The 26,903-nt window shown below is 41.3% G+C and overlaps 1 protein-coding gene and 1 long non-coding RNA gene across 2 annotated transcripts in view; one reads left to right on the top strand and one right to left on the bottom strand.

The window, feature by feature from the left end:
• Positions 1-819, top strand: part of LOC142019648 (uncharacterized) — a 64,302-nt gene extending 63,483 nt beyond the window's left edge. Inside the window, exon 3 of the long non-coding RNA XR_012647143.1 lies at positions 591-819. This is a non-coding gene — a long non-coding RNA (uncharacterized LOC142019648). The remainder of the gene's footprint in view (positions 1-590) is intronic.
• MYO1E (myosin IE) overlaps positions 1-26,352 on the bottom strand; it is a 161,916-nt gene extending 135,564 nt beyond the window's left edge. Inside the window, exon 1 of the mRNA XM_075006785.1 lies at positions 26,097-26,352. Coding sequence (XP_074862886.1) covers positions 26,097-26,099 — 3 coding nt within the window. The 5' untranslated portion in view covers positions 26,100-26,352. The remainder of the gene's footprint in view (positions 1-26,096) is intronic.
• Positions 26,353-26,903: the final 551 nt, after the last annotated feature.

The following is a 26,903-nucleotide window of genomic DNA, read 5'->3' as shown; positions in this document are numbered from 1 at the left end:
TTAAAAAAACGAATGTATTATGTTCAATTTATAAATGAATCCCTTGGGGAGGGGAAGGGAAGAACTGTATGTTTCCTACTGTTTCACCCACATTATGCCATATATTTCATGTTATAGAGGTTTCCGATGATGACCTAGCACATGTTGTTCATTTTAAAGAGTATTTTCACTGCAAATTTGATTAAAAATACAAAAAAAGTATCAGTGTGAAATTTCTAAAGATTGCTAGCAGCACTCATCCCAAGGTTTAAGAATCTGAAGTGCCTTCCAAAATCTCATAGAGATGAAGTTTGGTGCTTGCTTCCCGAAGTCTTAAAAACAGAACACTGATGTGGAAGTTACAGAAACTGAAACACCAGTCAGAAAATCAACCCTCTGCTGGTGTCATCTGATTCAGATAATGAAAATGAACGTGGGTCAGTTTGCACTGCTTTGGATTGTTATGTAGCAGAACCCATCATGAGCATGGACACATCCTCTGAAATGGTGGTTGGAAAGGAATATGTAAATCTTTAGCATGTCCGGCATGTAAATATTTCACAAGACCAGCTAGAACAGTGCCATATAAATGCCTGCTTTTTTACTTTCAGATGACGTTGTAAACAAGAAGCAGGCAACATTATCTCCTACAAATGAAAACAAACTTGTTTGTCTCAGTGACTGGATGAATAAGAAGTACAGTTGAGTCATCTTTCTAGGAGCTAAAGTTCTACATTTTGCAAAGAGTAACTGCATTTGAAAACAAAAGGTAATTTTAAAATTGTAAGTTCAACTTCCATGATAAAGAAATTGCACTGCAGTATTTGTACTTAGTGAACTGAAAAATACTATTTTTTGTGTTTTACAGTGCAAATATTTGTAATAAAAGTAAACATAAAGGCTATGTCTACACTAGAGATTTTTTTCAACAAAACTGGGCTTTTGTCAACAAAACTCACAAAGCATCTACACACAAAATGCGTTTTGTTGACACTTTCCCCGACAGTGTTCTGCCTCTCCACGATGAGGAATAATACCTTTGTCAACAGTTTCTGTTGACAAGAAAGCTATGTCGACATTTGGGGGTTTGGGGAAGCTGTCGATGGACAGGGCTTCTGGTTCATTGGGCAGTCCTGTTTGCTGAGCTTCTGATTGGCCATTCTGTTGAGAGAAGTGGCCAGGCAGTGTAGCCACTCTCTGTTGACAGAAGAGATTGCTCTATCTGTTTTTTTTTGTGTGGATGTGATCTGTCAACAGAAGTTTTGCCAGAAGATCTCCAACAGCAACTTCTATTGACACATATTGTAATGTGGACGTAGCCAAAGTGATCACTCTACACTTCATATTCTATAAATTGTTTTTTACTAGTATTTAACATCACCAATAATCATAATTTTTAATCCCTTGACAGTCCTGTGAATTACAATTTTTCCCTTATTTGTCTGTCTTGTCTATTGAATGTAAACTCTGAGACAGAGACTGTCTCCTACCACATATTTGTACAGCATGTAGGACAATGGGGTCACAATCTTAATTGATGTTTACAGTTGGTTATTGCAATACAAGCAGTATAAATGAAAATGATTAAAACAAAGTCAGTCTGATTATGACATTAATGCCAAAATAGTAGTATATATAGCAAAGTATTGAAGAAACCCATCAATACTTGCATTCCATTATGATATAAATTTTCATCCAGTTTGGGCCTAGATTTTTCTATCTATTATTCATCACATTATCTTGATTAGCAAGTAGCAAATTACAAGCCACAATTCAAAATTACATTTAGTGTCATTGTCTTCTCCCCACCCATGGGCCTAATGTTTAAATATTCATGTTTTAGTTTAACAATCAACGTTGATGAAACGAGGTTTCCTTTGTTGTCTGCTGACTAATGTCATGGTTTTGTTTTATTCTTCATATACCACTAACATAGAACCCAATCCTGCAAATACTATAAGGCAGAAGGCACAATCCATCTCCCAGAGTTTCATTGGTTTATGCCTAGAAATGTTTTCTGGACTAAGTCCAGAGTGAGTGACTACTATATTTTATTGGCTTACTATTTTATTGGTTAAAGTCAAATAAATAGGCTTCTTTTAGGGATAAGATACTCAAGGCAAAGAAAGGCAAGGAGTACAATTTTTACAGCAGGGTTGTTTATATTCTGTAGAAATGGGATGTACAGTAGAGCCATTTATAATTAAATTGGATATTGAAACTGTTTTGATATATTATAATATGCTAAATTTTTATTCAGATTTCAGAGACAGTTTTCCCTAGTTGAGGATTGGTCCACTACAAATTACTGCAATGAAAGAAAATATCTAACCTGTAGCATTAAGAAAAAAGTCAACATGAAATTCATACTACTAATACTCATAAATTGGCTAGTAATTTGCACATAAGTTGTCTCGCTGACTTTTCCCAATCTCTTATTTTTCAAAGTTTTCTGATTAACACAGAAATTCTGACTTGTGCACAAATGGAAAGCAAGTTAATAAATAGCAAAACCAAGACGTTTATCTGAAGAAACTATGTCTCATGAAATCTTCTGGGAAATAAACCCACAGGAAACATACACATTGTGTGTAACTGTTTTCTAATGCAGGTCCTGTGTGTGCAGTAGGAAGTATGTAGAAAAATAAAAAGTTCAAAAACCAAGAGGTGATAAGTAGTTTTGGAGCTTTCATTCTATATTTTTCCAGGAACAATAAAAATAAAATTGGCTATGTTGTAGTAAAAAAAAATAAAGCACCAATGATTTTGGTAGGGGATGTTTCCAGTAGAACAGCACTTGGAAAGAAATGTCTTTCATAAATCATTCTTATATATTTTCTATAGCACAATTTTTACCCTTTAGCAGATGTGCACTAAAAACAGATTTATTCCAGAGTACAGTTCTTTTTAAATTAAACACATGAAATTTATATTCCATCTTCTGACAAAACTTCTGTCGACAGATTGCAGCCAAACGGCCAAGTGAATCGCAAGAGTGATCCACTCTGTCAGAGAGCAGCTGGACTGCCCATCCACTCTGTCAGCAAAATGGCCACCCGGAAGCACAGCAGACAGGGCTGCTTGGTGTTCCAGAAGTCCTGTCTGTTGACAGAGGGTCCCACAGAATGTCCAGACAGGCTTTCTGTCGACAGGCATTCATCCTTGTAGGGAGTGGGATAAGGCTGTTGATAAAAGTGCGGCATTTCAAACGGAGTGCCTCTAGGCTCGGTTCTGGGGCCAGTGTTGTTCAACATCTTTATTAATGACCTGGATGAGGGACTGGATTGCACCCTCAGAAAGTTTGCAGATGACACAAAGATAGGGGGAGAGGTAGATACGTTGGACAGTAGAGAGAATCCAGAGGGACCTGGATAAATTGGAGGACTAGGCCTAAAGAAATCTGATGTGGTTCAAAACAAGGAGAAGTTTAGAGTCCTGCACCTGGGGTGGAAGAATCCCATGCATTGTTACAGGCTAGGGACCGACTGGCTCAGCAGCAGCACGATGGAAAGGGACCTACAGGTTATGGTGGAGGAAAGGCTGGATATGAGTAAACAGTGTGCCCTTGTAGCCAAGAAGGCTAATGGCATACTAGGGTGAATTAGGAGGAGCATTTCGAGCAGATCTAGAGAAGTAATTATTCCCCTCTATTCGGCACTGGTGAGGCCACATCCTGAATATTGTATCCAGTTTTGGGCCCCCCAGTATACAAAGGATGTGGATTTGCTGGAACAGGTTCAGCGGAGGGCAACAAAAATGATTAAGGGGCTGGAGCACAAGGCCTATGAGGATAGGCTGAGGGATTTGGGCTTGTTTAGTTTACAGAAGAGAAAACTTAGGGGTGATTTAATAGCAGCCTTCAACTTCCTGAAGGGAGCCCTAAAGAGGAGGGTGAGAAACTGTTCTCAGTGGTGTCAGATGGCAGAACAAGGACTAAGGGGAGAGACTGTCTAGGAATGACTACAGCATAAAGGGATCTAGGGATTATAGCTGACCACAAGCTAAATATGAGTCAGTGTGATGCTGTTGCAAAAAAAGCAAACATGATTCTGGGATGCATTATCAGGTGTGTTGTGAACAAGACATGAGAAGTCATTCTTCCGCTCTACTCTGCACTGGTTAGGCCTCAGCTGGAGTATTGTGTCCAGTTCTGGGCACCGCAGTTCAAAAACGATGTGGAGAAACTAGAGAGGGTCCAGAAAAGAGCAAACAAGAATGATTAAAGGTCTAGAGAATGTGACCTATGAAAAAAGGCTGAAAGAATTGGGCTTATTTAGTTTGGGAAACAGAAGATTGAGGGGGAGACATGATAGCGGTTTTCAGGTATCTAAAAGGGAGTCATAAGGAGGAAGGAGAGAACTTGTTCTTCTTGGCCTCTGAGGATAGAACAAGAGGCGACGGGCTTAAACTGCAGCAAGGGAGACTTAGGTTGGACATTAGGAAAAAGTTCCTAACTGTCAGGGCGGTCAAACAGTGGAATAAATTGCCAAGGGAGGTTGTGGAATCTCCATCGCTGGAGATATTTAAGAACAGGTTAGATAGATGTCGATCAGAGATGGTTTAGATAGTACTTGGTCCTGACGTTGGGGCAGGGGGCTGGACTCGATGGCCTCTCGAGGTCCCTTCCAGTCCTAGTGTTCTATGATTCTATGTAACTGTGTTAAGAACATGTGCCAAAATGGAGAGGCTTTTTTACAGTCATAAATCAGGCTGTACTGTTGTGACTAACTCTGCTACCCTCTGATAACAGATCTTAGATACTTAAATTAACCACAAGGATGACAGTAGAAAACAATTTATAGATTTGAGCTCAGCTGAATAAGGTGATTCAGTGGGTGACTCTGAGCTGGCTACAAAAGCTGCCCTCACATTTCCTGTTTAGGAATGCATGCAGCTAATCATTATGAGGATGTAAGTCCTACATACAGGAAGCCAAAATGTCTGATTTAGGCTTCAGTCTGCTGACCTAAGTATCAAAATAACTTCTAGAGATGCCCATTTTTGCTTAAAAAATTCCTTTCCAATTTTGCCAGTGAGACACTAAGTTAAAATAACCACATTTATCTGAGCCTAGAGTGAGCTCTGCATAACATGCCAGTTTTATGATGGTGTATTGTGGCCACTTAGGCACCAATACTTGGGTCTTGCTGAACTCCATTAAGCATGGGGCCTTAACGGAGTGGGAAAAAGAATGCAATTTTTCACTTTCTCAGTCCCAGGCCAAAGTGCTATTCCTGATTGTGGTGCAAATTATAGCAGCCATGGTGTAGCTCTAACTTGCACCTGCTTATAATAGCATAAATAGAAGACTGCTATATAATGATACATTTTAGAATTCACATTCCTTTAGTGCACACTGCTGCACTGTACAGACAAACCCTTAGCTAATATATGCCCAGATCCTGGTTCACGCTCTGGCCACTTTGCACCACTGTGGAAGATTTACATTCGGCTAATAAAGGTAGTTTAAAGAGAAAGATTTATAAATGTACCAAGCCTTCTTTGCCCACAAAAGCTTATGCTCCAAAATATCTGTTAGTCTATAAGGTCCCACAGGACTTCTTGTTTTTGAAGATACAGACTAACATGGCTACCTCTCTGATACAAGCTATCTAGTATTTTGTTTTTAATTTTGTGTGATTTCCAACAAGTAGTATCATGACTTTTTGTAAAGGTGCTCCCATATGGATGGTTTCCCTTTTAAGCCTAAATGCCACTCCCCGCTCTACCACTTGCTTTGTGATGTCAGGCTAACTACTTAATCTCTCAGTGCCTCAAATTCCCTAATCAGTGAAAAGGGGTAATAACACATGCTCACTTTTCTAAACATTTTGAAAGCTTCTAATGACAAGCCCTAACTTGTCATTCCAATTATTCCAGTGTAAATCTAGACTAACTGAACTGATAATAATTTATCTGGACTTTACAGAAAACTGAGACTTTTTCCACATTTCCACAATTTTTCAAAAAGTTCAGAATTAAAACATAATTTTTGTTTACCAAATTTTCCATTCACACATATTAATAAGAAAGCGAAGTCTCCACACTAGTAGGACTGGCTACACCATTTGTTAATAAGGTTGTCTGACAGCCCTTTCAATTAGAAGTTCTAGTGTGCCCACATGTATTGGAGCATGGAGTTGAAATGTGGTAGGAAGCAGCCTTTGTGCCAGAGGCTGCCTCTACACTATGAGATAAATGTGAATTTATTAATATTGATTTTGTAACTCTGGTATTTATAAGTTTGAAATTGACCATCTTCACCTCAACGTGTTCCTCACAAAGTTGACTTATTGGTGCCACACTCAATAGGCAAACAATGACTGTTGCAGTAGTGCATTGTAGGAACTTATCCCACAGTTCCCTCATCCTGGTAGCATTCTGGGTATGCTCACTGGTCTGTGAGAGCATCTTCCCACATTACATTTTCCTCATTCCCCTCCCATGGTAAGCAAACAGTTATTTTTTCTGTTGGAAGGAAGGAAAAGTCGGGCACTCACAGAGATGGCAAAAAAGTTTACAGAAATGTCTTTCTTCTGTAGCTGAATTGTCAGCTGGCCATCCACTCAATGTCCTCTCCCCCATGATTGCATCCAATCCCTGAAAATAATACAGGGACCCTGACTGTATTCTCAAAGTTAGAAGAAAGAGGATAGAAAAGTCTAGGAAATAAAATTGTTTTAATTCCCTCTTCATTACACAGGTATTGCCAACACAGGTGATGGCAGATAAATAACCCTGAAAAGCTTAAAGAATGAGAAGATAGGAAGGTTTTTCAAAGAAGAGAGTTGCTGAGGGGAGAGTCTTTGGCTTTCTGGTGCACTATAAGGCTTCTGTTCAATGACTGTGTTCTCAACTGGCCATCCACTCAGTGTCCTCTCTCCCATCATTGCATCCGATCCCTGAAAATAATACAGGGACCCGGACTCTATTCTCTAAGTTAGAAGAAAGAGGATAGAAAAGTCCAGGGGAAAAAAAAATGTTTTGACTTTCCCCTTCACGACACAGATATTGCCAACACAGGTGACGGCAGTGAAATATCATACACTGAACTTACAACGCAAGCAGGAATCTCAACTAGCCCCACCACCCCCGTGTTTCTGAGGGGGTTAAAGCATAGAAAGATAGGAGATATTAGCAAAAAGATTTTATAACCGAAATATCAAACCAGCAGGTGTCTGCAATGGACAGCAGGCTCCCAAAAATAGTTTTGGTGGGGTGCTGTGATCTGCAGCTGCAGAGCTGCTTGGAATGTTGCTGTAGCTGAAGTAGTCTCCCCAACTATCTTAGCTGCCGGGGGAGACTTCCCCTCGCAGCGGCTGCAAGCCCCTGTGGTCCCATGCTAGGGGCATGGGGGGATTCAGTGGGGGCCAGTTGAAGTGGTCCCCCCCAACTGTCTTAGCCACTGGGGAAGACCTCCCCCCAGTGGCTACAAGTCCTTGAATATCTTAGTTGCCAAGGCAGACTTCCCCCTGGCGGCTGCAAGCCGCCAAATATCTTTCCTGCCCTTGGAGCCCTAAACGTGAGTAAGCTAAGACATGGTGCTGCCTGGCAGCATGGTCAGCACCAAATGGTAGGCACGTCCTTTTATTGAGTTGGGGGATACCCACGTGATGTGGCTGAGAGTGGGAAATACCCCAAATGCGTGGCACCTGTGGGGAAAGGGGGGCATTCACACAAAAATGTAAACCATTGAGAAGAAGTTTCTCGGTGTCTTATGCAAGCACGACCCTACAAAAGCCTTGTTGCCACATGGTATGGTACTGCAGCGGCCAGGCCAGGCAGTGCAGAATTCAACAAGTGTAGTGACAGTATCATGAACTCTCTGCAGGGGCTATTTCTAATGGGTAGATGCACTTACAGCGCTAATAGCAAAGAGCGAAAGACATTTCTCAGGCTCTCATACAAACATTAGCCCACAGCCATAGACTTGCTGCTTCTGCTTTGAAATTCAGGGTCTTCCTGTTACCTAATTCCAGCGCACCTGGACAGTAGCGGCCAGAGTGCAGCACTGAGGGACACTGTGGGTTACATATAGGACACTACTGGAGGCTAATAAATTCAATTTTAAGACATGGCACTTCCATGCTGGCCTTTAATTGAACTTCTGAGTTTGAGCTTGATGCTATATCCACTGGATAACAGCAATATTGTAATCACTACATTAGTGCTCCCAAAACTAAATCGAGCTAATGGTATTTAAAGTGAAGACAGTCATGTGGTAATATCGAGCTAAGTGACTTAAATTCAAATTTCTCATAGTGTAAACGTAGCCGGACATGTACCTTTTGCCACTCATGTGAAAAGGCAGTCAAAAATTTGAAAATGTCAATATCAAGATTCTGTTCAATCTTAAGTATTTGGAAAATACTTCAGGTCCTCTTCTTACACAGGTAAATCAACAGGCTACAGCTGTGGCAAATAAACTCTGCCATGAAGCCTCTATGAGCTCCATGCCAGTCCCAAACCTGGATGAAGGAGGAAGGTTGGTCAGATGTGTGTGTCGATGTGCTGACCGTCAGACAACAATATGAATGAAATCTGATTCCAGTACAAACTAAATGATAAAAGATGCCAGCTCGGACAACACCCAGATAAACAAGGTCCATGATACCAATTGAGTGATTGGGATTGCGTCGATAAGTTAGCTACCGAAAGAAAATTACAACTAACACATATGCTATCCATTGGAACATGGAACATCCAAACACTGTGGGCAATTGGAAAATTATAGCTGCTTCGGAAGGAGATGGAGAGATATTGATGTGATACACTTGGACTGGCAGAGATGCATTGGACGGCATCAGGAGAGATATGCGGTTGCGAAGTCATTTGGTCAGGAAATGAAACGAAGCATGAAGTAGGAGTTGGATTCCTTCTTAGCAAAATAGCTAGAAGAGCATTATTAGGATACAAACCGGTGAGTGCAAGAATGATGGTAGCGAGATTTGAAGCAAAACCATTCAACATCTGAGTCATTCAGGTGTATGCACCCATGTTGGACAGTATGGAGGAAGACACTGAGCTATTCTATAAAGACTTGACAAAGATGGTGGAGGAGATACCAAAGAAAGATGTGTTGATCATCAAAGGAGATTGGAATGTGAAGGCTGTAACAGATAGTGAAGGTTGGGAGAGTGTCATGGGAAGGTTTGGATATGGAGAAAGAAATGTATGAGGTGAGAAACTACTAGAGTTTGCTACAGCGCATGAGATGGTGATCTGCAACACAAGATTTCAACAAAAGGACTGTAGGAAGTGGATGTAGCGATCAAATGACGGGAAGTCCAAGAGTATGATTATATGATTTTGATAAAAAGAAGATGGATAACATCAGTACAGTAGTGTCAAAACTTTCCAAGGAGTGTATATAGACTCAGACCACAGTCTAGTGATCGCAAACATCAAGGTAAAACTCAAAAGAAAATGTAAGACACAGTTTAAGAAAAGAAGAGATGTGGTGAGGCTATGTGAGGAAGAAACAGGGAATGCATATAGAGCAACACTCGAAGAGAAGATTAAGAATATCGCCACAGAGAAAGACCTAGACAAGAGAGTCACAGGGATAGCCGTTGCTATAGAAGAGGCAATTGAGCAGACTGTTCCAGAAGAAGAAAAGATCAATAAGAAGTGGATTACCCAGGAGACACTGAAGTTGGTTCAAGAGAAGAGGGCATTGAAGATCAGAAGAGATGTTTCTGAGATGGCAGAACAGCAATATAGGGTGAAATGCAGTGAGGTAAGGAAAGCAGCCAGAAAGGATAAGGGGAATTGGTAAAGGAGCAATGTGAAGATAGAGAGGTGTTACAGCGAATGTAAGTCCAGGGAGGTGTATAAAACAATTAGGAATATTATTAGGAAATGGCTACCGAAGCAGATGGCGATCAAAGATGAGAATGAAGAAGTGCTCATGAACAGGGAGTAGATTGTGCAGCGATGGATGAGATACTGAACTGATCTATACAAAGCATAGTTGGACCCAAGTGCCTCAGCAGCACTGACTGAAGAACTGAAAGAAATATCTCCACCGAGCATTGAGAGTGAGACCGATATTTCAAAGGAGGAAGTAGAAAAAGAAGTGAAACAACTAAAGAACAACAAGAGCCCTGGAAATGATAAGATCACAAAACAGATGATCAAATACGGTGGAGAAAACATGATTCAGGAAATATGCCGACTATGTAATATAGCATGGAAAGAAGGGAAGGTGCCTAAGGAATAGACAAGATCTGTGCTAGTGGCAATACCCAACAAAGGAAGTACATTGGAGTACCTGAACTACAGAATGATTGCCCTAACGAGTCATCTAGGCAAGATGCTGATGATGATACTGACTGAGAGACTAAGATCGCAGATAGAAGAACATATAGCAGACAAGCAAGCAGGGTTCAGAAAAGATAGAAGTACCATACAGCAGATATTGGCACTAAGACTCATGGCGGAAAAAGCTCGATGAAAGAACAAGGACGTATACACTTACTCCATCAATTTTCAAAAGACATTTGACAGTATAGATCAGAAAGTAACTTGGGCGGTGTTGGAGTCATATGGAGTGGATAGCAGACTGATATGGTTGTTGAAGAATATCAATGACAATGTGGAGGCAGCGGTGAGAACATGCGGGGAGTTGGGAAGTTGGTTTAAAACAAGTAGAGGTATGAGATAAGGACATCCAATATCACCAAGTATCTTCGTCGCACATCTGGAGAGAGCGATGGACAAGATCAAGGAAGAGGTAGAAGGGATATCTGTGCACAGGAAAAGAATTAACAACTTGAGGTTTGTAGATGATATAGTTATCGAGGAAGATGAGGGAGAACCTAGCGAAAACGGTGCAGGAGTTAAACAAAGAAGGGAAGCAGTACGGACTGATTATGAACATCGATAAAACAACAACAATGGTATTTGGAGATAAGGAAATGGGAAGGAAGATCGGTGTCGATGGTATTGAACTAGAAAATGTAGAGAAGTTCACATATCTGAGGAGCAACATAACATATGATCTAGACTGTAAGAAGGAAATAGCGACTAGAATAGCGAAAGCAAGAGCGAGTTTGAAGGCGATGGATAAGATCTGGAAAAGCAAACCGATTAGCTTAAGAATGAAGCTGAGCATCTTGAAAACGTGTATTCAGCAGCATGTTGTATGGATGTGAGACATGGGTGATAACGAAAGATTCAAAGAGAAGAATACTGGCATTCGAAAGGAGATGTTATTGAAAGATTCTGAGAATAGGATGGATGCAGAAAGTCACCAATGAGGAATTATATAGAAAGATACAGCCGAAAGAGAACCTGCTGCAGAAGGTTATAAAACGGAAGCTACAACCATTTTGGCATATTTGCAGAATGAACAACGAACCAAAAAATCAAGACCCTAGTATTCAGCATAATGGATGGTTCGAATAGGAGAGGCAGATCCCACAGAGAATGGAGAGATGATATAGTAGATTGGTGCGGAGCTAGTCTACAGAAACTAAGCCACTCCACACTGAACAGGGAAGGATGGAAGGAAATAGTGAGAGAAGCATCAGACATGAACGGGCTCAGAGCCCATAGTTATTGATGACGATGACGATGATGATGAGGCAAACAGAACGTTATTTTACCTTTTAGCTAACTTTACAAATGGAACAATTTCAGCTATTGGAATAGCCAATTCAAGTCTCATTTTGAAATGCATGATACAGAATGTGGTTATTGGAATTGTGGCTTTACAGTTGTGCAGAACTAAATAATCTTTCAGCGATATTAAGGTACTTGTTTTATATGAAAGGTTTAATCTAAATAGAGCCTTAATTAATTACTTGGGATTTTAAATCTTTCAGTGGGAGATTTTCAAAGACAAAAATGGGAACTAGACATCAAATTCCTATTGATGGTCTCTAGGGTTTTGGGTGTGCAACTACCCTTGTACCTTTGAAAATCTTCCCTTTTACAGTTTGCATATTTTGTTTGTGATGTCAGCTACACATCTGTGATGTCAGTTTCCCAGAGCAATTCTACCTTATGGAAAAAAATAAGTACTTTACTAACAAATTACACACAAAAGTTACGTTAAAAGAACATTAAGGTTGCATGCAGAAGTAAGGGAAATGACAGAATTAAGACTGTGCAGATTCATTTTGAAAAGTCTTTCATTACATGATCATATATTATTCTTCCACAAGTTCAGAATGCACAGAATGGATGGTAATCACTTAATAGGCAGCTATTCAACGTTTTGTTTTTTCCTAACTGTTCAACGTGGCTACGTCTAGATTACAAGGATTTGTCAGCAGAAGTTTGTGTCTGAAGATATCTTGTGACAAAACGTCTGTTGACAGATCGCATCCAGACTGCAAGATGGATCGAAAGAGTGATCCGCTTTGTTGACAAAGTTCAGCCGGACTCTCCTCAATTCTGAGATTTACTACTTTGGGTTTCCCTCTATAGTTGCAGGCTGACTTAAAGCCACACGTGTCCTATATTTATCACTGCAGCAGCAAACAGAATGCAAGATGAGAGGTAAAAACAATGAAGATATCATATGGCTAATAAACTGACACTAGACTGGATTATATACTGATGTATATCAGTAAATTCTGTTTAAGTCACTACTGTTGAATTCAACGTAGCTATACTGACTGATATGAGTTTGAGATCGATCCAATCCATCCAGATAAGGATAGTTCCATTTAAATTCAATAAGGTCATCCCTAACTTATTCATGGTCGTATGCAAAGCAATATATAAAAGCCAGAAACCCTTCCTCTCTGATGACAGGAGATGAAGAAAACTCTGAAGTGAACACTGTTTCTGGCAGACTTACCCTCTCCCCAGGTTTACTGCATTTTTTTTGTGCCAAAGGCAATGACTGGGATTGGAACTGGAGCTAGCTGACGAAAAAAAGTGTTGCTGCATAGGATTAGCCTTGTAAATTAAAAAATATACATTACGCATTCCCTATATACATACAAAACAGTGCCACATCCATATTTTACTCTGACAATCTTTATCTGATACAGCAAAGAAATCTGTCCACAATTCATGTACAAAACTCAACTTGAAAAAAAATGTGATTTTTACTGTTAAATAGCAATGAATGTCAATTTCCTTATACACCCACTATTTCATCATACACCCACTAACCAAAGAAAACTATTTCTATGTAATAGTCAAAATTTACAGATTGGAGAGCAAGAAAAATACTGCTTCAGAATTTACTAGAATTTGATTTAATCATATTTACTTTGTATATTTTGACTTTAGGTCGACTATTTGCATTTTATGGCTGTAACACTAATTTTTTTAATCTCAGCGTCCACTCTCGTTAAATAATTTTCTAACCGCTAACCCATATTGTCTAACCCATAATGCTAATTGTCTAACCCATAACTTTCCAAACAGGAACATTTAAAATCTATGAAAATATTTAAAAAACAAAATATTTCAAAAAGCTTAAAAATATCAATTTTATATAAAAAAGTAAAAATAAAATTCTACAAAGCCTATATGTGTTTATTTTAAAGTATTCCTGATTTTTTGGTATTGTCCATTTGTACTTTAACAAAAAAGTAACAATACTGACCTATAATATCAGTTTTACCATCTGTTTTTCATTTCTAGAGAAATAAAATTATACTTCTGCAAGAAAATGTACTCATTCTCCAGTCTAATTTATTGTAAGAACCTCTGATAAGAGTTGGGCAACAGATTGTTTCCTTTGGGGATATTACTACTTGCATGGGAGCAGATTATTATCTTGGCTTGACATTTGTACAACCTTCTTGCTTCAGGGGAGCTTATTTAAATCAGAGATTTTCCTGCATAACCAATGGTTTAACATTACTGCAAGTTATCCCTTGACTTGCTAAAGCTCAAAAGAAAGCTATCTGTAGAATGAATGGCTGCAGACAATTCATTGGAAACATTTTTTGCTCCATTGCTTTCTGTATCAGCAAAAGGTTTAAGAGCTAGCAGACTACACTTATATAAAAAAAAAGCTACAACCAGTCAAAAATTGGAGGTCAGAGACCCCTGTAAAAATGAGTTTGTGGAAAACTAATTACACATATAAATCAGGCACAACACATCCAAACTGCACAAACTGTGTTGCATTTGCATGCACAGTTGCCATTCTATGTGCACTGTTTGTACTTGAAAGTGAATCTCTACTTTAAAAAGAAAAAATCATCCATAACACAATGTACTTCTAAAATCACTTCTGAAAAGTTTGAAATCGCTGCTAGGGGTAAAGAAAAATTACTTAATTTCTATAAAATCTGTACCAGAAAGAAAAAACACACATACATTATAAATCATTAGTATTGCTGCTGAATACACTACTGTACTTCAGTCTTATATATCAGCCAGACTTTAACACCATGTAGCTAGGAAATTTTTCCATGAATGTACTTCTAGACACAGTTCACATAATGTAAAGCACATGCTGTTATTTCGCTCTACTATTCCACATTTGGCAGACAACAGGGTTATGGCTAATGCTACTGTCTGCAGATAGAAAAGCACCCTTCAAGTACAAATGCAAAATATTTTGCTTGTAAATGTCTTTCAGGAAAGAGAGAAACTTAGAATTATGGAACATGGGCACAATTTGCTTCATACATTAACTATTTTAGGGTCTACTCCTGCAGATCACACACCACTTCCAAAAGTTCATTAAGATGTTTTCAAACCAACTGATATATATGGAGGTTGAAGGCACTCATCACCCTTCAAGACAATCTCAGCCTCTTTCATGATTGGGGCCCCAAGTGCTTAGCTCTCTTGCCACGGAGTATAGTTTAATCTCTGTGCAGAGGAAGTGTTGTCTTCCTTTTTATAAATCCAAATCAGTCCACCTACATCTGTGTTAAGAAGGAAGAAGAGGGGGAAGAGAAAAAAGGAGGACAGCAATGTTGAGAGCCAAATATTGACAGCTACAGTAGGACAAAATGATTAGCACTGCAATGTTATAATGGCTAGTCTACACGTGCCCCAAACTTCGAAATGGCCATGGTAATGAGGGGACTTCGAAGTAGGCGGGGTCCTTTCGAAAAGGAGCCCCGTCTGGATGAGACTCACGGTGGCAAGCCGCGTCAATTTCGAAGCGCCGCTGCCTCCTGCATGCTAATGAAGCGCTGAATGTGCATTTCAGCACTTCATTAGTAAACTTCGAAATGGCCATTTGCGTGGCCATTTCGAAGTTTGGGGCACGTGTAGACACGGCCAATGGCAGTAAATGAATACACGTTTTAATTTAATATGGGAAAACTTGACTTTGGCTAGTTCCAGGGTGTCTACATTATTCTAGATAAAAAACACAACGTATTATTTATGCTGTCAATTTTATTTATTTGTGAAACCCTCACACATAAAAGACACTATCAGGTGACAAAAGAGTGATATACAATCATTTCAGCAGAAATAATCTAAAGCAGAAACTGCCAGAGGAGACAAAAGAGATCATTGTTAGCATGTTTGAGGCTTTGGGGTTGTTTTTTTAAAAATACAAAAACATTTTATTTTAGTTATAGTTGGACTACATCTGCCTGTGAATGTCAAACATGTTACACTCAGATTATATAGCACCAGTCCAGTTTACCATACTCATGGGAGCAATCTTCCATGTAAAGCTGTTTAAGACTAAGGCAGTAGTGCAAGTGAGGGGTGAAAAACAGCATATTATAAATTCACAAAGATTTTTTCTTTTTCCAGCACGAGTCAACAGGATCTGTATCTGACCCCCAAAATGGGCTAGGCAATGGAACTCTCTGCATTGTGATTGTGCAGACCAGTTTTGTTGCACCATGAAGACCAGGTTACATAATTATGTGAAATTTTCATTATTAAATCAGAACACTGCACAAAGTTAATCTGGACTTAAGTTTTACTGCAAACAAAAACCTCAGCCTAGTTTTGTTAAGAACTCTTCATGGCTTCATCACAAAAGCTTAAAGTGGCAGAGTTTACAGTTGCAGCTGAAGTTTCCTAAGCTTTTCATTGATATTGAATAAAAAAAAAATTAAAACAGAAAACTGGCAAAACAAATCCATGGAATTGAATCAAAAGAGTCTACTACAGAGTAGAGCCTGTGATTAAGTACCACTCACATGAATAAAGGTTTGCAAGATTGGATCTCTCCCACTGAATAAATTGCTAGCAATTTCCATAGCCTTTACTTCCCAAAAAAAAGGATAGAACAGTCTCATAGCTAGTAACAGAGAGGCAGCCATGTTAGCCTGTATTCTAACAAAACAAACCAGTAGTCATGTATCACTTTAAAGACTAACAAAATTTTATCAGGTGATGAGCTTTTGTGGGACAGACCCACTTTTTCAGATCAATCAGTCTTTTTAGTGTTTGAGTTGTTTTAAGTACAGTATACCCTAAATTTACAAACTGATATGGACAAGAAATATCTGAAATACATGTTCCAACACACTTTTGTTCCAAATTCAGACTTGTAACATTTCATTTATTATTAGTTTTTTGGAATGCTTCATAACATTAGGTGGAGAAAGAGCAGTAGGAGACTGATTTCAGCGCTAAAAATAGTAAAACAACTTCATGATTCTTAAAAGGTTCTGAGTGCTTCATGAGAGGTGCTGTGGTTTCTCCACTGTAATTGACATCTCAGCACCTTACTGGTGATGGCTTAGCTAGCAAACTAAGTGGGTGTGGTGAGGAAAGGACAAGGGAAAACCCTTTTCAGAGTTTCAGGAAAATAGTACTAAAATTTTCAAACTGTGGTTTTGATCTGAATGTAGACAATCTTAAAAACTATTACTCCTCATAGGTGAAGCTCAGACTGATTTTACTGAGGGAAATAAGAATACCTGACAAAACAGAGTTTCTTGTGGTACTATTTGGAATTAAGTTTTTAAAAGTCATGCTCCACTGGTCTAGTAATTAAAAAATACTTCATTAAATTAACTAATCACAAGCTATTTAGACTACAGCCATTTCAAATGTTTCCATTATTAGAGTCTTTTTGCATGAGAGGAAGAAGAAATAGTGAGAGAATGTACTGGTTATTTAAATTTAACTACTAAACAACAACTCAGCTTTTCACTGGTTTAATAGCAAAGTACAGGAAAAAGAATTCAGGCTCACCAACTTTCATTGACATTACCATCGCTAACATTTCTGGTTCAAAATAAAAATAAAGTTCTAAAATAAACACATTTTGGCTACATCTACACTTAAAAAAAAAACAACTTTGAAATGGCCAAATCTAAGAATACTAATGAGGTGCTGAAATGAATATTCAGTGCCCCACTAGCACGCCGCTTGCCACGGTTTGCTCGCCCACATCTCATCTACATGCCAGTCCTTTTTGAAAGGACTCTGCCAACATTGAAATCACCTTATTCCTAGCAGCTGGTATTTGATGTTTCAATGTTGGCAGGGTGCTTTTCAAAAGGACCCGCATGTAGACAAGCCATGGCGAATGAACCGTGGCACTTTCGAAGTGCCATGTACAGCTGCATGCTAATGAGGCGCTGATATTCATTTCAGTGCCTCATTAGTATTATTCAATTTGGCCATTAGCATGGCCATTTTGAAGATTTTTATAAGTGTAGACATGGCCTTTATGAGGTACAAAGTTGCATTTGAATGACATGCAGTTGAAAACAATGTTCACTGATATATGGCAAATATTGAAGCCTCATCAAGAAGTTGAGCCAAAGTCCTCTAAAGTTAAAAGAAAAACTCCCATTGATTCAAGGGCCTTTGAAACAGGTCACAAACACATTAAAGCAAAAGCAATGAGATCTGATCTTAAATCTGAAGCCTCTAGGGAGTTCCAAGCTAGTCCCAAGCCCTGATGGAGAAGGAGGAGAGCTGGTCAGATGAGTGTCAATGTGCTCATCACAAAACAACAATATGAATGACATTGGATGCCAATATGACTAACTGATAGAAGATACCTGCTTGGACATCACCCAGATAAACAAGGTCCACGGTACCAATCTAGCAATTGGGGTGGGGTCAATGAACTGGCACACAAAAGAAAATTACAACTAACGCATATATACTATGAATCGGAACATGGAATATCCAAATGCTGTGGGTGACTGGAAAGTTAGAGCTGCTTTGAAGGGAGAAGAAGAGATGCCAATGCAGTGTATTTGGACTGGGATTGATGCGCAGGATGGCATTGAGAGAGATGTGCAGTTGCGTTATTTGGTCAGGAAACAAACCAAAGCATGAGGCAGGAGTCAGACTCCTTCTTAGCAAAAGAGCTAGAGGAGTATTATTAGGATACAAATGAGGAAGTTTGAGAATGATGGTAGTGAGATACGAAATGAAACCGTTCAACACCTCAGTTGTTCAAGTGTATGCGCCCACATCAGATAGTACAGGGGAAGAGATCAAGCTGTTCTATAAAGACTTGACAAAGACACTGGAAGAGATACCGAAAAGAGATGCTGGCCACAGAATCATAGATCATAGGACTGGAATGGACCTCAGGAGGTCATCTAGTCCAGCCCCCTGCTTCAAGCAGGATCATCCCCAACTAAGTCATCCCAGCCAGGACCTTGTCAAGCCAGGACTTAAAAGCCTCTAGGGATAGAGAATCCACCACCTCTCTACACAACACAATCCGGTGCTTCACCACCCTCCTGGTGAAGTAATTTTTCCTAATATCCAACCTACTCCTCTCCTTCTGTAACTTCAGACCATTGCTCCTTGTTCTGCCATCTGTCACCACTGAGAACAGTTTTTCTCCATGCTCTTTAGAGCACTCCTTCAGGAAGTTGAAGGCTGCTATTAAACCACCCTTCAATCTCCTCTTCTGTAAACTCAACAGGCCCAAATCCGTCAGCCTCTCCTCACAGGTCATATTCTCCAGCCCCTTAATCATTTTTGTTCCCCTCTGCTGAACCTGCTCCAGCACAACCACATCCTTTTTACACTGGGGAGCCCAAAACTGGACACAATATTCCAGATATGGCCTCACCAGTGCCGAACAGAAGGGAACAACCACTTCTCTAGACATGCTCAAGAAGAGCAGATCGGAGGAGATTGGAACATAAAGGTCAGAACAGATAGCAAAAGTTGGGAGAGAGTCATGGGAAGGTTTGGATATGGAGAAAGACACAAATGAGGCAAGAAACTACTAGAGTTTGCTATGGAGCACAAGATGGTGATCTGCAATATGAGATTCCAACAAAAGGACTGTAGAAGTGGACATGGCAACTGAATGATTGAAAATCCAAGAACATGATTTTGATACGATGAAGATGGGAACATCAGTACAACTGTGCTGAACTTTCCAAGGAGCCAATATGGATTTGGACCACTGTCTACAGACTGAAAACATAAAGATGAAGCTGGATGGGAAAGTATAAGACAGTTCAAGAAACAAAGAGACATGGCAAGGCTAGGAGAGGAAGAAATGGGGAATGCGTATAGAGCAGCACTCGAAGAGAAGCTCAGGATTGCAGGCACAGAGAAAGACCTCAATAAGAGAGTCGATGGGATAGCCACAGTGATAGAAGAGGCAATTGAGCAGACAGTTCCGGAAGAAGAGAAGATCAATAAGAAGTGGATTACGTGGGAAATGCTGAAGTTGGTCCAAGAGAAGAGAGCGTTGAAGTTCAGAAGGGATGTTTCTGAGAGAGCGGAACAGCAATATAGAGTGAAATGCAACAAGGTAAGTTAAGCAGCCAAAATGGACAGGGTGAAATGGTTAGAGGAGCAGTCTGAAGATATAGCGAGGTATCACGGCAAGTGTAAGAACAGGTAAGTGTATAAGATGATCAGAAATATTAATAGGCAGTGGCAGCCGAAGCAGATGGTGATCAAAGACAAGAACAATGAGGTGCTCATGAATAAAGAGAAGGCTGTGCAGCAATGGACGATATTGCACTGGTCTGTACAAAGCACAGGTGGGCCCAAGCATCTCAGAGAGACTGAATGAAGAACTGAAAAAGATATCACTGCCACGCATTGAGAACAAGACTGATATTTTGAAGGAGGAAGTAGAAAGAGCAGTGAAATGACTAAAGAATGAGAGCCCTGGAAATGATAAGATCACAGGAGAGATAATCAAGTACAGTGGAGGAAGTATGATTCAGGAAATACACCAACTATGTAATATTGCATGGAAAAAAGGAAAGGTACCTAAGGATGGACAAGATTTGTGCTAGTGACAATACACAAGAAAGTAGGCACATTGATCTAGGCAAGGTGCTGATGATGATACTGATAAAAAGACTGACTGCAGATAGAAGAAGATCCAGCAGATGAGCAAGCAGGATTCAGGAAAGACAGACGTACCATTCAGCAGATATTGGCACTTATTGATAATGGAGAAAACTCAATGAAAGAATAAAAACATCTAGAATTGCTTCATTGATTTTCAGAAGGCATTTGACAGTATAGCTCAGAAAGTGACTTGGGTAGTGTTGGAGTTGTAGCAGACTGATACAGTTGTTGAAGGATGCCAATTGACAATGCGAAGGCAATGGTGAGAACGTGTGGAGAACTGGGAAGTTGTTTTAGAACAAGTAGAGGTACAAGACACTGAGATCCAATATCACTGTGTATCTTCATCCCACACCTAGAGAGAGCAATGGATAAGATCAAGGAAGAGGCAGAAGAGATATCGGTGCACAGGATGAGAATTAACAACTTGAGGTTCTTGACAATAGTTATCATTGAGGAGGATGACGAGAAGCTAGCAAGAATGGTGCAGGTGCTAAATTAGGAAGAGAAGCAGTACAGACTGATTATGAACCTCAATAAAACAAAGACAATGGTATTTGGAGGTAAGGAACTAAGAAAGAAAATCAGTGTAAATCGGCTCAAACTAGAGAATTTAGAGAAGTTCATGTATCCAGGGAGTAACATGACGTATGATCTAGAGTGTAAGAAGGAAAGAGTGACTAGAAGAGCGAAAACAAGAGCAAGTTTGAAGATAATGGATAAGATCTGGAAAAGGAAAGCGATTAGCTTAGGAACGAAGCTGAGAGTCTTAAAAACGTGTATACAGCAGCATGTGGTACAGATGTGAGACATGGGTGATAGTGAAAGATTCAAAGAGAAAGATATTGACGTTTGAGGGGAGTTGTTATAGAAAGATCCTGAGAATCAGATGGACGCAGAAGGTCACCAAGGAGGAATTATATAGGAAGATATAGCTGAAAGAGAACCTACTGCAGAAGGTTATACAATGGAAGTCATAGTTATTCGGGCATAGCTGCAGAATGAACGACAAGCGAAAAGTCAAGACCCTGGTATTCGGCATAATGGCTGGCTCAAATAGGAGAGGCAGATCTCACAGAGAATGAGTGATGATTTAGTAGATTGGTGCGGAGCTAGTGTACAGAAACTAAGCCACTCCGCACTGGGCAGGGAAAGATGGAAGAAGACAGTGAGGGAGACATTGGACACCAACAGGCGTTGAGCCCATAGGTGTTGATGATGATCGTAGATCCAGACTTTCCACATATTTTGAGGATGGAGTGTCTTCACGCAGAAAAGGAAGGATGCAGACAAGAATCTCCTCCATCTATACATAGAGATACAGTGATCTCTTCAAGGATATGCACAGGACTGGAATAGGTTGTTTGCCATAAAATATTTTAAGATAGCAGTATGATGAACAGATATGACAAGAACGGGATATGTCCAATGTGTTCCAACCGTATACATAACTGCAGACTATAAAAGCAGGTATAAAATGTGTGAGGAAAATGTACTGCCATGTAAATTTACAGTGATCTATATGAAAACTTCATTTATTACTATTAGAGTAACTATAAAACAAATCCTTTTTCTTTTCCCTGCTTCCAAAGAGTAATGAAATCAAGACCAAAAAAGTGGGAGGGATCCATTTAAGATTTGGAAATAAACAGAATGAGGCATATTTAATATAAAAAAATTGTGTTGGCTGCATCCCCTAAATTACTAGCATAGTGGTCATTACACAGGAAATAAGTATTTACGGATTTATGTATGTAAACCAATATAATGTTAAAGCAACAATATACAGGCAATGATATATGGCATCCATTCTTTGGAAGTGACCAATGGAATTTGTAGCAAGGCGTAGAAATGACACTGTTAAAAGTACTGATCAGTTTTTAGAGAGGATACGGGGTTCTTTGATAAGGGTTTCCTCAATTTTCCACTGGAAAGCATTCAAGAACTTATTTACATTTAGTACAGAAAGTTCATCCTTTATGTCATGACAAATTAACAAGTAGTAATATGAAAAATAAAACATGTTAAATTTGCTTTGAGACCTTAATGGGTTTTGTAACAGACTCTTTCAAAATGTCAGATCTTTTAAATGAAATTAGCATTCATTAAAACTCTAACCTGTCAGAGAATCTGGCTGAAATATTGTATATGGTTAGCTGATAAAAATCTTCAATTTTTCAATTTGTAAGATATTTGACCTTTACAATAACACTCTGCTCTATGTAAGTGTTCAAGACTCTTGTCATGAAAATTAACAAAACAATATTCAGAAAGGTAGTTCACAAAGAAGGCATTAATAACTGAAATGAAAATACTGTAATGCTAAAAGATTCTCTTTGAAAGTAGCAGATTGTTCAAAACCAGTATTCCGATGAAAAGTCCTTTCACAATTTTTTATGAATATGTCTCCAATCATTATGAAATGAGCAGAACAGCTTTCATGTTGTGATAGTTAGAACACACTTATTCACATTAATCAATACTATGTGAACTGTAGGCAGCTATTATAAGCTGAATGGACTCTGATTCCCTCTGATGCTATAGAAAAGGTTTGCATTAGTTATTTCTGCTAATTGCTGGACTTATCTTCTTAAGAAGACCTCTCACATCTTGTTTAAAACAGACACTAAATCAGATGGGCTGTCCGTTAAAATGCATTCCAATCTTATATTCCTTGCACACTCACGCTTTCCACTGAAACCTTCATAAGTTTTGATTATTATGGTTCCAGGCCTTGCACAAACTAAGAATCTTAAAATCAGAACAAGTTTCAGAGTGAGTCCTTGGAAAATAAAAAACATTTTTGAATTCATAAGTCAAGGAGGTTTTGCCCACCATACTTCAAAAATATTTTTTGCCAAGTCAGCTAAATGCTTTGGGTTCAGGGGTTACAGGATGTGTCCCAATGTCCTCAGATATAGAATTTTTTTCATTTCGTATCCTAAACTAATGAGTAATATTACAGCACCCCACGCCACAGGTGGCTGAAATAATTACCTGGCATACTTTAGCATCAAAGATGCTATATAAACAAGCTATTGCTATTCAGTAGGAGACTTCTTTGTAATTAATGACAACACAGCTCAGTACACTCAAAAATTTAGCTGCAGAAATAAGTTTTCATAATTAATTCAACTTGAAGCTGGTTTAGGGGTGAGTCATCTTCTTATTCACCATGGACATTCACAGGACCAGCTGTTTCAAAATTCCTAGCTAAGAATCTTGACCTCAGCATTCAGATATACTGCACACACAATGTCTTTTGACTGCCTGTCATCATGCCCCATCTGCCAAAAAGTTGGCCAAAACATTTGCCCTAAGACATGTGTGCTAGACAATGATGGGTTTAGAGATGTAGCCTGAAGAACACTGCAAGTACCATCTATTTTGTGACATCATTGCAATATCACTTTGTTCCAAAAGTATCTTTGCACTTCATTACACTGATACACAAACAGCAACAGTTAGGACCACCAAATATGCTATGCAGCTTCCTCTTATCCTATGTTAATTCAAGGTCAGGGTTTGTGCCAGGAAAATGGGAAGTGCCTGCAATGTGATTGTTTTTCATAAAACGCTCAGAGAAGGGTTGCCAGCAGGCACAGTTATACTCTAATGCCCAGAGGGGGGTGTCCCCACCTATAAGATGCTGGTTGGGGAGGGGCTCTGAGTGTTGTCAGCCATCCAGGGATAAGGTTCCCATACTGGGAATGGCCATGGTTGCTCCCCTTCCAGTGCTGACCCCCGTACCTCACAGAGCAAGCCAATCTACTCACCCTCTCTACCCTCGATCCCAGCCCCAGATGGAGGTGAGGTAGGGGAGCCTAGACTGGCAGCATAGCCCTCAATGCAACTTCCAGCCCCAGGGAGTGGCTGCCATCAGCTGGGCAGCACCATCCCCACTGCCTCAGGAACCCACTTGCCAGCCAGGCAGCATACCCTCCCCCTGCCCCTGCAGGTGGCCCTGGGGAGCTGCTGCCACTGGAGCAGCACAGCCCCAAAACCCACCACCACCACCAATGCAGCACCACCCTCACTAGTGCAGGCAGTCCAGCGAACCGCCTTCCGGCCCATAGCCTCTCCAATCTCCCAGGCCCCTGTCCTGTGCACAATCTGCCCCACAGCCCCAGCACCAGATAGCGCAGCCCTCACAAGGACCCAAGTAATGCCTGGTAAATCCTCTAGTAAATAAATACCGTAAAGCCAAAATGGAGAGTCGAAAGGCACAGTGTTAAGCAATTCTGACTGCCACCAAGATAGATTATAGCTCAACAGGCTTGTGAACCTCACCAGGACAAAGCAGGGGGGCAAAAAAACTATAATGGGAAAAGACAGTACAGTCCTCAGAGACACATTTTGTGGGGCTTAGAATTACACATGTGCTTAAGTTCTTTGCTGCATCAGCACCATGTTCAGCACCACATGGGCCAGAATCTTAGATCAGCTGAAAGCTAACCTTTCTTCAGTATGACTAATTCAGTCTCTAAAATTCTTGGGGTAGGAACAGCATCATCATCTTCTGCATTGCTGTATGCACAATGACAAGCTATAATAATAGCAGTGGAACTTTGGGGAGATGTGACTAATTGTTCCATTCTCTTTGCACGTTGTTTAGATGGCTCAACTCTGTGGCAGCAATTCCATGTGACTTTGGATCCCCACAGGAGCAACAGTGAGTATGTGCTAACAGCTAAACCCAAAATTTTTAACAATCATAAAATATCTACGTCTGTTGTGGAATAGTGTTCCCACACTTGCACCAAAGTAGAACATTTCAGAATGGTTGTAAACAAACAAAATGTAATAATCTTTCTGAGTAACCACAGTGGAACTCACAATTTTTATTATTTACCAGAATCATACAGGGATATATCTACCCATAGGAATCAAACAAATAACATGAAGGATGAATTTGGCCTAGCGTGTTTCAAACGACGAATCATCCTTTACGTATCTTTGCACATTCAAGCAAAAGACAGTGCAAGACTATATCACTGTCTTAGTACAGTTTGTTGGAAAATTACTTTTTTCAATGGAAAAAGTTTCAACTCTTCATCAGAAAGCTGAAAAAAAATCCACAACAACACCAGGAAAATTTTTGGGGGGGAAAGAAAGAAAGAAAAACCCAAAACAATCTTGAAGCTTTCAGTTTTTCTTTAAAAAAAAAAATCAAAACCAGATACCTTAACCTGGATGAAATCGGGAAACACTCCCTTTCCTAATAGTTTTAAAAAAAAAATTTAAAAAAAGAAAATCAACCAGCCAAAGGTTACAGAAAAGCGGCTTTTGGCCCGGTCCCTCTCTTACTTCTTTCCCTGTGGTCATGGTCATTATACACGCACCAACCCCGGTGTCTGGGCAGTCCGGGGTGGGGAGGCGAAGAGCGTAAGGGGCACTTCTCCGCCCCACCAGGAAGAACAGCAGGAATAAGAGTTGTTCCCCGGGTGCCACGTTCTCACCCCTCTGCACTCTGCCCGGGCAGGAGGCGCACCCTGCTCGGGTCACGGTCCTGGGGAACGCAACTCCGCGGCTTCCCTGCCAGCCCCACCCCGGCTCGGGGGGCTGCTGCTCCCTGGCGCGTCCTGCTGCCGCCAGGTGGCCTCTCCGTGCCCGCCTTAGCGGTGGCGCCTGGCAAACGTGCCCCGCTCTCAGGGCGCCCAGCACTGGCACGAAAGGCGCAGGGGGACAGCACCTATTACTCCCGGGGTCGGCGCCGCGGCTGGAGCCGGGGTGTGCCGGTACCGCCGGAGCTAACCCTTCAGCAGAGGGCGGGCTCGGGGCCAGCAGGCTGGGGCAGTCCCCTCCCCTTCCCGCGCCTATCCCTGCCCCGCCACGCTGCCGCGGGCCGAGCCCCTCAGGAAGGATGCCCGATGCGGGCCGGTCCAGTCCCCCGCTGCCAGCCCGCCTCGCTCACTCACCATCTCGCTGCTGCCGCGGCGGCTGCCCCGTCTGCTGCGCACGGGCTGCCTGCCGGCGGATCTGGGAGGCGGGGACCCGCCTGGTTGCCTCCCCCTTGGTTAGCGCCCAAGTCCGCCAAGCGGGGAACGAAGGACGCGAGCTCAGCGGCACCGAGGCGCGGACCCCCTGCGGGCGGGCGGGCGCACGTCAGCAGCCGCGCAGGCGGGAACTCTGCTCCGCCGCTGTGCTGTGCCCGCCCGGCCGGCTGGCGGGTGGGAGGCCGCCGCTGCCGCCGCTCCGCCCGTACAGCCGATGCCCGGGGCTCCAGCGCCAGCCGCTCTGTCCATAAATGGAGAATTCAGGCCGGGCCCAGCCAATCACGGGCTGTTTGTGGAGCGTCGTTCCTGAGGGAGAGCCGAGCCGCTGCCCGCGTGGAGCTGCTGGAGCAGCCACAAGAGCCGCTGGGCTGGGGAGGCTTCGGCCGCCTCTGGAACTTCTTGCGTTGGTTCCTGGTGCCTGGGCGGGCTCCCTGGGCGGCGTGCCGCGCTCTCCGCCGGGGCCAGGGCCGGGGCCAGCCCCCGCCCTGAGCAGCCGGCAGAGCTCCTGGGGGAAATGCCCCGTACGCTGAGGGCCAGTTCTTCCCCTGGCCAGGCCACGCTGCCTGCTCTGGCCCTGCGCTGCGGTTTTGCGCGCCTAGCGCTCTGGGCCGCCAGGGTGTATGTCATGTTGTCACCCCCCCAGACTGCTGGAGCTATGCTGACAGCACTAGTGTGGGCATGGTCACAACCGCTTCTCCCCTTCCCTGTGTCAGCATAGCTGTGTTAACA

Source organism: Carettochelys insculpta, chromosome 12, assembly GCF_033958435.1.
Source record: "Carettochelys insculpta isolate YL-2023 chromosome 12, ASM3395843v1, whole genome shotgun sequence".
In the NCBI taxonomy this organism is placed as follows: Eukaryota; Metazoa; Chordata; order Testudines; family Carettochelyidae; genus Carettochelys; species Carettochelys insculpta.
Note: the sequence above shows the minus strand (reverse complement) of the source record. Positions and strands in the feature narration are given on the sequence as shown.